At 44.1% G+C, this 13,531-nt stretch overlaps 1 protein-coding gene across 1 annotated transcript in view; it reads left to right on the top strand.

The window, feature by feature from the left end:
• The window catches only part of LOC146071233 (uncharacterized), a 116,506-nt gene extending 113,527 nt beyond the window's left edge, over positions 1–2,979 (top strand). Inside the window, exons 15-16 of the mRNA XM_083179431.1 lie at positions 1,062–1,096; positions 2,406–2,979. Coding sequence (XP_083035557.1) covers positions 1,062–1,071 — 10 coding nt within the window. The 3' untranslated portion in view covers positions 1,072–1,096; positions 2,406–2,979. The remainder of the gene's footprint in view (positions 1–1,061; positions 1,097–2,405) is intronic.
• Positions 2,980–13,531: the final 10,552 nt, after the last annotated feature.

Below are 13,531 nucleotides of genomic sequence, written 5' to 3'. Positions count from 1 at the left end.
GGTTGAGGTACCGGTCCAGGTCCCCACCAGAGGTCTCAGTCTCGTCGACTGAGTCCCCTGGTGTGACACACAAGTAATAACATCAGTGAAGACAAAATAGTTGAACAATGACCTACTAAACTGGCTTTAGACCCGTTTTAAGAAACGGCTTGAAAGCAGGTTTGCAATGTGAAAGCAGCATAAGTTGCATGCTGATAAAAGGAATTAACTGTTGGATGCAGGTTGCCTAGTTTATTGAATGCCATTATTCCCGATATTTGTCTGTGTTATGACCAACAATCCATTAGTGGTAAAAGTGAGAGTGAATGTTCCAACAAAGGTATATATCTTTTTTTGTGGAACCTATATACCTTTGTTGGACATTCACATTTACTTTTTACCACTATTGGACTCTTTGTAGAAAAACATTGGTATTTAATAGAGATTCATCTAGCCAACCTGTTTCCAAGAGTTAATTAATTTATTACAATGTTACCCTCAAGAGTATTCTGGTTTCTCTTACAACTTACAGTGGCAGCAAAATGGACTAGATACTGGTTTAAAGGAGTGGTACAGACCTTACCTTCTACCAATATGTGACATACTGCATGATTGTTAGTCAGAGCCCAATGCTCTAAGTAGTAAAATCCATACCATCCAACTGTCCCAATATTTGTGGACTGTTGTTCCTGTTGTCTCACCCACGAGCAGCAGTGGCCGGGTGGTGGGAGGGAAGTTGGGACACCCCCCTGTCATTCAGCTGCTAAGTGGTGAATAGACTCTGTGCACATGCACACATCTATTCACGGAGGGGCTGGGGTCATGGGCAGCAGCTCACAGAATCTGGGCATGCCCCCACAGTGACTGCAATTGGGGGCGTGGTTCAGGATTGCAGCATTTGGCTAAGCCACACCCCTTTTTCCAATGCCATGCTCCTTTGCAGCGCAGGTGTCCTGACTCAGGCACACTGTTTTGGGAGGTGTGGTTAAAGCTGCAACTCTCTTTTTTTAAGACATCTTCTAGTAGCTCTAAATGATGGCAATAAAAAGATGCAAGTTTAACATTGATGTTTTTATTTGCAGTGAAAAATAATTGTAAGATGGAGTTGGCACCCCAGGTACAGTATATAACTAAATGTTTTCTAATTTTAAGAATTTGAAAATGGGATGGGAAGAACCCTGGTGCTTTTTAGTGCATAGCTGGCATCTTCTGGGCAACAGGGCTTGCAGTTTTTTTGAACCCACCTGGGTTGGTTTTCAGTATCACACGAAGTCCACCCTCTCAGGATCTCTAGGACTATTTAGGATTTGGAAAGCGTGGATTCTGCCCTGCATTTTCTTATTTGATTTATTTTATTGCTAGTAGCTATCTTATGGTAATTGGGGAATACTGGTGCTCAATTAGCCTTAAATTAAAGGGGCTGCTGGGTACTTGAGTGGTCCCAATCAGAAAGTAGGCAATAGAATAGATAGATTTGTACCTTGTGCTTACCTCTAGGTGTACATAGGTGTGTGGATTAGGTACAGGGATCTCAGGATAAGTATGTGGCTATGAAATGTATGAGATGTCTGTAGGTACAGTATATATGAGTGTGTTTGCAAATATCATACAGCTGTGCCTTGATATATGTGTTTGATACAATTATGGGATCGGCAGTGTAATAAAAAGCATATACTGTATGCAATACAATATGCAATCTCTCTATGTTTGAGATTGTCCTTTTCTCAACAGGAAGGTCGGTACAGTCAGGGAGCTTTACAGCTCTACAGTCTACCATTAGGCAGCTGCCTAGGGCGCCAGGATCTGGGGGGGCGCCATCAAGTCTACCTATCAAAAAAATCAAGGATGTCCATGAGGATCTTTGTTGTACTTAATGCAGGTGGCTGCTGTGGAACATCTAAGACCTCACCTCCATACTTTCCCTTGAGGCTTACTTCCCTACATATGTGCTCTATTGTGGATGGCAAAGGGAGGCCTCCATGGAAAACATGGGACTTTCCCACCTTCCCGGTGAGCTGGGTGGACCTGCCATTCCGGAAAGCGGTTATTGGTAGCAGTATGGGGGGGGGGGGGGACTTGGTTGAAGTTTTGCCTAGGGTGCCGAGAAGCCTTACACCGGCCCTGGGTACAGTACCACTATGTAGGGACCGTGTGTTACAGGTGTTAGTGGATCCTTAAGGGATCCCTATATTTATAGCCTCCTAATCCCAATGTTCTCTCAGGTGGTTGGTAAATTCAATGGGTGGGGGCCAAATTTCAATGTCATATAGGTCTTTCTCTGGATAAGTACAGTTGCATGGCTTAATCTATTTAAACATTTTCATGTATGCTTGTTTTACACATATATATATTTGTGTTTTTGTGTTTTTTTTTTTTATTATAAACATATGTTTGCTGAGAAATGTTTATTTTTATTATACTTTCAGGTCCTGGAAGTACCCAACGAAGAAAAAACAATGCAGACCATCTATCTCTGAATTGTATTATTTATTTGACAAAATTATATATGACCACAGTATATTTTACTAGGGCCTACACACGGGGAGATTTGCTAAGCATTTTGAGCGAAGCTAGATTGCTCAGAACACTCAGCAAGGTCGCTCAGCACACACCGATGTGTCAACGCTGTGTGCTCAGCGATCTGTCAGGGTCAGGGTTCTCTGGTGGAGAACACTGGCCCTTCCCGGCGATTGACTACATTTATCCAGCATGGTGGATATTAATCGTCAGGCGATTGCAATGCGTGGGGCCACACATCGCTATGGCCCCTACAATGAAGTGATGTGAGGGCATTTTCTAAGTGATGTAGTGAGATCACTACATGAAAGAAAAATCGCCCCGTGTGTAGGCTCCATAACTCACAGCTTTGTTTGATAACTTGCCGATTCAAACCATTGATGTGAAGTATTTAAGATCATTTTGACAGATTTGTCTGTTTGTTTGTTTTGTTTTGATTTTACAAAATAAGGTAATCTGCCATTTCTTGTGCTGATTTTATGAATAAAAAAAATTCTGAAAAAAATGTGCACTTTTTAGGCTCTACATAGAGAACATGGCCAACCAAAAAAAAAAAAAAGATTTTGCCCAGTATGTAATAGGAGTAGAATTTGTGAAATGTCAGTGTTTTATGGAAAATTTGACAAGTTACAAAGTTGAGCAATGCATAGCGTCAGAGTTCAGTAAAAGTCAGAAGCTTTCAGTGTGCCTATATTCTGTATATAATTGCTTCTGTATTTACATAAAAATGTTTAGATACAGCATTTCTCAGCCAAACAATGGGCCTTATATTGGTTCACTCTTTCTGACAAAATCCTTCTTAGATGGACAAAACCATGTGCACTGCAGGGGGGCAGATGTAAAATGTGCAGAGAGAATTAGATTTGGGTGAGTTATTTTGTTTCTGTGAAGGGAAAATACTGGCTGCTTTATTTTTACACTGCAATATAGATCTCACTTTGAAGTAAAACCCCACCCAAATCTAATTATATCTGCACAAGTTACATCTGCCCCCCTGCAGTGCACATGGTTTTGCCCATCTAAGAAGGATTTTGGGCCTTATTCTGGTTGGAGCGGCCGGGCCGTACGCGTACGTCCCGGGATTTTTTATGATCTGCGCATGCGTACATTCGCTAATGCGCAGGCGCGAACACTCCACAACGCTTACGGCCGGGTCTCTACGTGCGAAAAAACCTATACGCGAGTGTACGGGCATTGGGGGCGGCATAGGGGCGTGATGAGGGGAGCGGCCGAAATAATGAGGGAAAATGGGCGTAAATATGGGTGTACACGGGGGTGTGCACCAAAAATGAGCGGTGCTACTACCGCATGATCGACTAAAGCACCGTTCATTTCGGACACAAAACAGGCGGCCGCCAACCGCCATCTCAAACCACCCCTACAGATACCGCATGCCAGCGTGCGCCTGGGTTAGCTAATTTACGCGGATTACTACCAAACACATACACCTGAATGTAATAACCAATGCTGCAGTCTATTAAGTCCAAACCATGATTTCACTACCTGCAAGCCACACACAGCACTCTAACACATTGGAAGGTTATCTTTCTATACTTCTCTACATTTAAAGGTTTATTTAATTTAAGGTAAGAATCTTTGTAAGACCTGCTTATATATGCTAAGGTAGGTATTTGTTAAACAGTTCGACACATTCACTACGTGCTTTCATAGACTTTACACAGTAGCACACTCAATCTACACAAGTCGACATGTGTCAACGTGTTCACTCTAATACAAACATAGGTTTTGTATTTATGATACAATAACATAAACCACATCTAACACCTACAAAGGATGTTTCAGCAATGTTTTAAGCCCATGCCCACTATTTTGCACATTAATTAATTCAATCAATTAATTAATTTTCATAATTATAGTTGAAAGGCAAGATTTGCAGGTCCATATATATGAAGGGTATGTCAGCGTACACGGACGTACGCTCACTCTCACGAGCGGTGACATAAGCTGACTTTTCTATTGAAAACAATAGGGACCCGTCCGTGCAAGCTGGCGTACGCTCAGATAGCCGCAAGAAGTCGGTGGGAAGACGGCCGAGAGACGTCCGTAAACGGTGGTGTACGCTCAATTGTACGCCAGTTGTTAGAGTGTAAGGGCTGGCCCGTCCGTGTACGTTGGCGTACGCTCAATTGTACGCCACTCCCCTTTGCCGATGTTTCTGGCCGTACGAATGTGGCTGAGTTGTGGGTGGACCTAACCCCAACGGCCGCGTATGGAGAGCGTACGTTAATTGCGAACGTACGCACGTTTGGCCGCTACGATCAGAATAACCTCCTTTGTCAGAAAGAGTGAACCAAAATGAGGCCCAATGTAACACTATTAGGCATGCATTTACAGCTGCATACAATGATATGCGATTTGACTATATTTTGCATGTAATAGTGACTGTATCTACATAAATAATGTTACATTGTTTGGCTGGAAAACACTGTACAAGAACAATTACATACAGAATATAAGCATGTAATTGCATATAATTTTAATCAGCAGAACCTGATGGTGCATCTAGGATAGAAGGGAAAAAGGGGTCAGATTTCTGTGTGGATCTTATGTTTGCTTTACCTGAATGCATCAAATATGTAGTAAGGCATTTGTATCTGTAAATGAAATGATAATAAGCCATATGAGTTCAATTGTTCACACAAAATTCTGTTCATACATGTGTTTTAATACCAGATTCCCTAATGTATCCCCCAGAATACATTCCCTTCATGTACCCAATCTACCACTCCTGTGGTCAACTCTTGCATGAGACTATTTATTTGGCAGGCCATCTGGCACCACGGCTGTTGTTCTGTACTTGTGTAATCTTATCTGTGCAATGTAGTCCAGCTGGATTGTCTGGCACCCCATAAAAAACACCTGTTGCTCCCAGAAATAGTGAGGGACAAGGCTAGTTCATCCACAGTGAACCAGGATTGGACAATAACCAGACATACTGGGCCAGAGTTGCAAAAGAAGCACTAACTCTGGAGCTGATAATAGAGCTGGAAAATAACCAGATGGACCGGACCAAAGAAAAATACCCAAGGTGAACAGCTGGACCATAGCGCTTTATCATGATTAGGAGAACAGAGAACTTGTGTGCACAGTAGAACTGTGAATATCATTGCATTGGCAGCTGTTCCCAAAAATAAATCTCCGCTATATACCCAGATGCCTGCTTTGGTTGGATTTGTGAATCGGTCTTAAGGATCAAAAACAAGATGGCGGCGCCCATAGCCAGATCTGGTCGGTGCCAGCTCTACCAAGACCAGCAAGCCATCAGGCAGCCCATACCAGAGAACACAGGTGGCTCTGGGTGATGGAAGTCCAGCTGAAGCGTCTGCATGGGTGCGCCCCCAGCTGCTGCAATGTGGTATTGACATCAAATGAAAAGGACCTGCAAAGAATAGAAACAATTATAAATAAACACTTGTAATGGAAAAGACAATGCAATTGATTTAAAAATTATACCAACTGACAAAGACTACACAAAAACACATCAGCATGGAATCTAAAATCTATTTCATGGGGCTTTACAGATCATTTTAAAGTAGGCTGCAACCAAAACATAATTATGCGGTTAAGCCCAAATGTATACATGTTATTGCAGGCCTTAATATCTGTGCAATGTAGATATGTTTTTTGAAAACACTTATACCAGCCTCGTCTTCAGTGACGCCCAGCCCAGTGACGATAAAAAAAACCCATTATTTAGCCATATGTCAAAGGTATTTTGTTTAAAAGAACATTTTTCATGATGCATTATACAGTCCAAATTAATCTTTAAATGAATGTACAAATGGCCTCCCCAACACAAAACAAGTGGTTGGTGTGTTCAAATCCGCATATAGGCACTGACTAGGTAAGCTGCAAACATCCGGCTATAGGTGCCTGCAGCTACCGCCATCTCAGAATGGTGGTAGCCCATTGTAGCCTTCGGGCTACACACCACACTTCCGGCCACATTGGGTGCTGTGTGGTGTGGCCAGCAGGTAGCCCGGGTCAGCACCGGCCGTGCATACGCAAACCCCCGGGCACCCAGCTGAGCAGTTCTCAGGGACGGACTCCTTTCAAAGCCCCTGTCCCTGCCTCTGCACTGTGATAAATGCTGCCAATGGGATTGCCTATTGCAATGCGATCCTGGGCGGTAAGATCCCGGCCAGACTGCATTGCATATGCGACCGTTAGTAAATGGGCCCTTGCTCACATATCATTCACTGCTTTGTAATTGCAATAGTAGACCGCACTATTTGTTGGAAAGGATGTTCTCTATTTTTCTGATTAAACAGATCAAAGTTCCTACTCGATACCTAACACTATAGGGTAAATTCACTAAAGCTTTTTAAATAAAAAGATCAGGGGTGAAATGTAATAGGGTGAGAGATTTGGTAAGAAATCTCCAGTTTTTTTTAAACCGGCAATCATTTACTCTGCACAGCCAGTTTGATTTTGAAGTGTAAATGATTACACTTCAAAATCAAACTGGCTGTGCAGAGTAAATGATTGTTGGTTTAAAAAAAAACTGGAGATTTCTTACCAAATCTCTCACTTTCTGAATCTCTCATCCTATTACATTTCACCCCTGATGTTACCCATAGCAACCAATCAGATTCTATCTATCATTTTCTAGGTCACAATAGAGAAATTATATAATCTGATTGGTTGCTATGACATTGCATCTTTTCATTTTTAGAGGCCTTAGTAAATGTACCTACAGTATATGTCCAGGCATACACCTTACAGAAGCGTGATAGTTCTGGTTGACATATGTATGCATTTATATGGATGGTGTCATTTATTCTACCTTCTATATGATTCTTATCATTACCTTGGGAAAGAAATCCATTCTGTAATAGTGCAAAGCTACCTTACTCTCTACAAGTCTTTGCATCACATGCACAAATATTGCCTCAGTTTTGGTATGTGCAGGGGACTAGTCTTGGATTTTGGCATCTTGAATTATCATAGCTAATGCATGCTTGGGTATGCCCAGACGTAATTGCCTGACATACTGTATCTTTGCCACTGAAGGTTCTATACAAATTGTGTTTTGTGTATGTTCAAGTATACTCCTAACCCCATACAAGGTTCCTGTAGCCTAAGGCTCTATATGTTGTATGGGTACTTGTTTCCTAGCACGGCCACAATCTTGTGGATCGTGTACCTTTAAGTTAAGGTACACGATCCACACGCTGGACCCGATTTCCTTTGAAATCAGTTCCATTTTGCCGGCATAGGTACAAAATCGGGGGCATCGCGTCGGTCGGGACCATTAACATTGGTCCCGACGCGACCGACGCGATGCCCCCGATTTCCCCATAGGCTTCAATGTTAAAATATTTTTTAACATTGAAATCGTGAGGATCGCGTCGGTCTTGTGCCATTATAATGGCACAAGATGAGATGGACTTGATTAAGTCCATCTCACCTTTAAAAAAATTTGAAAAATGTAAAATGGGCCAATATGACCCATTTAACATAATAGATGTCCCCGTCGTCACCCCACGATAGACGCCAACCCGAAGCGTGGCGAGCGCAGCGAGCCCGCGAGGGGCGGCGGTGCGCGTCCTCCGACCTTTTCATTCCCCTACTATCCACGTCGGCGTGGAGTTGAGAATAGAATAGTGTGGCGAGCGCAGTGAGCCACCGAGCCCGAAGCGTGGCGAGCGCAGCGAGCCCCGCGAGGGGCCGCGTATAACTTCACAGGTATACGCGTCCCCTCGCGGGGCTCGCTGCGCTCGCCACGCTTCGGTCTCGGAGGATTTGGTTAAATTGACTGCGAAGAAAAGACATGCAGTAATGTCGGATTCTGAGGAATCGCAGGCGGACCCAGTTGAGGGGCCATCTATGGGGTTCCAAGATGTGGAACCAGACGATGATCCGATGCAGGACAAATCGGATACAGATTGCAATCCAGTGATGGTAGAGAATCTACTGGATTTGATACATAGATCATTGAAAATTGAGGATAAGTAGGAGGATCTTAATTTGCAAGAGCTCTTGTTTCAAGATAAGAAGAAAAAAGGGAAGAAATTTCCATTATCAGAGTCGCTAATAGGCATTATCAGCGAGGAATGGAAACAACACGATAAGAGGGTGGCTGTGCCGGCAAGGATAAACCGCATGTACCCGTTTGATCAGGCTCAGGTGGCAACTTGGGAAGAATTGCCCAAGGTTGATGCCGCAATTGCACGCATTTCAAGAAAAACGACATTGCCACTTGAAGAGGCAAATGTGTTCAAGGACTCCATGGAGAGGCATATAGAGCTAGGCCTCAGGAAACAACACCTGGTTACGGGGGCGGCACTGAAGCCAACAGCAGCCATGGCTGTCACGGCTAGAGTGCTTAGGAGCTGGTACCAACAATTGGAGGGAGACATGTTGGATGGAATACGCAGGTCGGATTTGATCAAATCTGTACAAGATATACAGCTAGCGGTAGAATTTTTATGTGAGGCATCGGTAGATGCAGTAAAACTGGTGGCCAGATCCACGGCCTCGGCAGCTGTAGTGAGGAGAGCCCTATGGCTAAAGCCATGGGCGGCAGATATACAATCTAAGAACAAACTAATGTCTCTTCCCTTTCAAGGGAGTTACTTATTTGGCAAGCAGCTGGATGATATTATATCTAAGATATCAGGGGCAAAATCTGTATGGCTGCCTCAGGAGAAACCAACCAAAAAAGTAGCAAGACCTTTCAAGTTTCAGGCTCAAGACTTTAAGGATGCTAGAGCATATAGACCTGGGAGAGGATATAGGAGAGGTCCTTGGTCCAGAGGGAATTTTCAGGCCCAAAGGGGCAGAGAAGGAATATTTCCCTCGAAAAGAGAGCAGCAATGACGCCATGCTAGTCTGTGTAGGGGCCAGGCTGTTGCGGTACTACCACGCCTGGGAAGAGACTACTACAGACAGATATGGTTTTAGAAGTGATACATTCCGGGTACAAAATAGAGTTTTTAAAAAGACCAGGGAATTTTTTCACAGAATCGCCAGTTCCCAGCAACATGGAAGAAAGGGTGGCTCTTTTGTCCAGTCTGGCGGAAATGGAGAGAAAAAGGGTAGTAGTAAGAGTGCAAGAAAACCAAAAGGGGACAGGTTGGTATTCAAGGTTTTTTATAGTCAAAAAGGCGTCAGGAGGTTTCCGTACAATTCTGGACCTCAGGAGGCTGAACAGGTTCATCGAGGTGAAACCCTTCAGAATGGAATCGATAAAATCAATCCTGCCGGACATCAGCAAAGACGCATTCATGACATCAATAGACTTGAAGGACGCATACCTGCACGTACCTATCTTTATAGGTCATCAAAAGTTTCTGAGGTTTTCAATAGGCGGCATAGATTACCAATTCGTAGCACTCCCCTTTGGTCTTTCCACATCCCCCAGAACGTTTTCAAAGATCCTGGTAGTGGTAATTGCAGAGCTGAGAAAGGAGGGACTGGCAATATAGCCTTACCTCGACGATCTTTTAATAGTAGCGGACACAGAACTAAAAGCAGAACAACATACAAGATTAGCGATAGGGTGTCTAGAACGTCACGGCTGGCTGGTCAACCACAAGAAGAGCCAGCTAAAACCGACCAGGACCATCAAGTATTTAGGAGCCGTCATAGACTCTCACAAGATGACAGTAGCTCTGACTCCAGAAAGGAGGCAAAAGGTGTTACAAAAAACGGCCTGGATGACGGTGGTACCGGCAGGACAATGTATGGAGATGCTGGGGCTTATGGCGGCCGCCCTGGAGATGGTTCCGTGGGCCAGGTTCCACTCAAGGAAATTACAAAATTGTTTCCTATCACAGTGGAATGGGAACTCAAAGGATCTATCTCAAAGGATCATATTGTCAAGGTTGGCAAAAAGAGACCTGCAGTGGTGGCAGGACAGCAACAGGTTAAGAGAAGGCAGATCGTTTGCTCCCATCAGCCAAGTGACAATTACAACCGACGCCAGCGATACCGGCTGGGGAGCGGTGTGCGAGCCAGATATAGTTCAAGGTCAATGGTCGGATTACTGGAGAAGAAAGCACTCAAATTTGAGAGAGATGCAGGCGGTAGTGTTGGCATGCCGACACTTCCAACACAGGTGGAACAAAGAGCTGATAATCAGAACCGACAATCAGTCAGTAGTGTCATATATCACCCGCCAAGGCGGAACCAGGAGCAGGGCAATGATGGAGGAAGTAGCAGATCTGCTCAGGTGGGCGGAACCAAGAGTGATGAACATACTGGCGGTATACTTGGCAGGCAAGGAAAATGTCCTAGCAGACAGTCTAAGCAGGGTGATGTGTCGGCCAGGGGAATGGCAACTAAACAAGGAGGTGTTTCTGGTAGAAAAATGGGGTCAGCCTCAAGTGGACCTTATAACCACAGCAGACAACTGTCAAGTGCCGGTGTTCTATTCCAGATTAAGGGATCCGCAGGCGGCTCAAGCGGATGCGCTGACGGCCAGATGGGATGCGAAACTGGCTTATGCGTTCCCACCATTCCCGGTAATTCCCAGGTTTCTCAGGAAAATACAGAGAGAGCAAACGCGCGTAATAGCGGTTCTTCCCTTCTGGCCACGAAGGGCCTGGTTTGCGATTCTAAAGCAATTAGTAGAGGACGGACCGGTGAAGTTACCAGACAGAGCAGACCTGCTGTCCCAGGGCCCAGTAATTCAAGCCCAACCGCCATCATGGTGTTTGACGGCGTGGTTGCTGAATCCGAAACACTGAGAAGTAAGGGGTTTTCTGATGCTGTCATAACAACCCTCTTAAAAGCTAGGAAGCAGTCCACATCTAATACTTACTACAAGGTCTGGAAGAAGTTCAGAATATGGTGCAACGATAAGTCTATTCCTTCACAGGAGATTTCATCAATACTAGCGTTTTTGCAATCGGGCCTGGAAAAGGGTCTAGTTACCAGTTCGCTAAAGGTGCAAATCGCAGCGTTAGGAGCCATGATGGATATGGACATAGCTAATAATAAGTATGTAAGAAGATTCATCCAGGCAACGGGTAAGATCAGACCTAGGTTTCGCCAGCCCTTGGCGCCATGGGATCTTAACCTGGTTTTGGGAGCTCTAACTGAGGCTCCGTTCGAACCTTTACAAGAGATACCATTAAGTATACTTTCATGGAAAGTGGCGTTTTTAGTGGCTATCACGTCGGCAAGAAGAATATCGAAAATACAGGCGTTATGGGCTGAGGAGCCATATATGAACTTTTTTGAAGACAAAGTAGTGCTTCGCAGCAATCCGCTTTTCCTATTCAAGACGGTTTCAGATTTCCATATCAATCGGGAGATTGTGTTACCTGCGTTATGTGCAAAACCGAGTAACGCGAAGGAGGAAAAGTTGAACAAACTTGATTTAGTTAGAGCTCTGAAAGTATACTTGCAAAGATCAGAAGCATGCCGTAAGGCGAAAAATTTGTTTATACTTACTGAAGGAAGTAAGATAGGACAAAGAGCCTCCAAGGATACGATTGCGAGGTGGATCAGACGCTGCATTAAAAAGGCCTATGAAGTTAAGGGGCAGGAAGTACCGCTGGGTCTAAGAGCCCATTCAACAAGGGCCATAGCAACGTCGTGGGCAGAGAAAGGATCTTCTTCGATAGAGGACTTATATAAAGCAGCAGGATGGGCTTCAGTTCAAACTTTCTCGAAGCATTACAGAGTGGACCTCTGGTCCTCGGCGGATGCTAAATTCGGGAGGAAGGTGCTCAGCGCAGCAGTCGTTTGAGCAATGAAGTCCGGAAGAAGAAAAGAGAATAATTTTTTCTTTATTTTAAGGGCATTGCCCGAGTCCTTTTCATTTTTTTATGGTTTGTATCCCCTCCCATTATATTATACTGCTGGGGTATTACCCAGTGATTGGCTGCCATGGGGAGGTAGAAGAAATATCAGATTGTTACCTGATAATGTGCTTTCTTCTACTCCTCCATGGCAGCATATATTCCCGACCCTGTGATTACTAATGGTTTGTGTTTTGTGTTTGAAGCTAAGAAATTGAAGACACTGAGATAAAGAGGAGGTGGCTTATATGGACATGAGGAGGTCTTTTTTCCTTTCCCAAAGTACTGCCCAAATGGGGAGGAACCCAGTTATTGGCTGCCATGGAGGAGGAGAAGAAGAAAGCACATTATCAGGTAACAATCTGATATTTTGCAAGTATCACACCCTGTATTAGATCCCATGACCTTACTGGAGACAGACACCTTCCTGATTGAGTTATTTGGGGGGGCACCAATACTTATCTTGCCTCCGGGCAACTTGGATGAACTTACGCCACTGAGCAGCAATGTCTACTTGCCAACCGAGTGAAGGCTCACAATGCTGCCTCAGTTATACCAGCACTCTGAGACTCATCTGGCTCCCTTTAAGTATATCCCAACTGCCATTAACAGTTTATTCAAGGAGTTTTACAGCCATGTTTATAACACTCACACACAGCCCCCAAACTTTTGTTTCCTACTCCTCAATGCCTGACTATCTCTACTCTTGTGCCTTGCCTCAGGTATACTTCTTCATCCTCTACTGCTCTAAACCTTCTGAGGAGAAAGGTACATGGTACACAGTGCACATGCAGGAGTCCTGAAAAACATGTGAACTGTTAGGGGTCCTTGATGACCAAGTTTGGGAACCACTGGTGCAGATGAACAAACTGTTTATATACATAAAATAAATACTGTCAGGAAATTGGCAAAAAACTCAAATAGGGGTCCACACCAACTGCCATTGAGTCCCGGCAAGGAATGTGTGGCAGTGTTTGGGGTAGCAGTTGGTGTGGCTCAATACAGGCAAAGCTGAGGCAGCTATCTAAGCCCTTTGAAGTGTAAACTATAAAAAGCGAGTGGACATGGAATAGCATAAGGCAAACAATACAATGGATAATGAAAAAAAGAATAAAAATTAAAACACATGTGAAGAATAATAATACTTTTTTGCACTGAAACTATACTGAACCATAAAAATGAGGACAGCCTAATACCCCTTTCAGACATTTGACATGACAATTACCCAGCATTTTGAGTGCTTGGTAATTTTGCTAGGTGGG

This window comes from Crinia signifera, chromosome 1, assembly GCF_055691185.1.
Source record: "Crinia signifera chromosome 1, ASM5569118v1, whole genome shotgun sequence".
NCBI classification, from domain to species: domain Eukaryota; kingdom Metazoa; phylum Chordata; class Amphibia; order Anura; family Myobatrachidae; genus Crinia; species Crinia signifera.
This window is presented reverse-complemented; position numbering and strand designations above follow the sequence as displayed.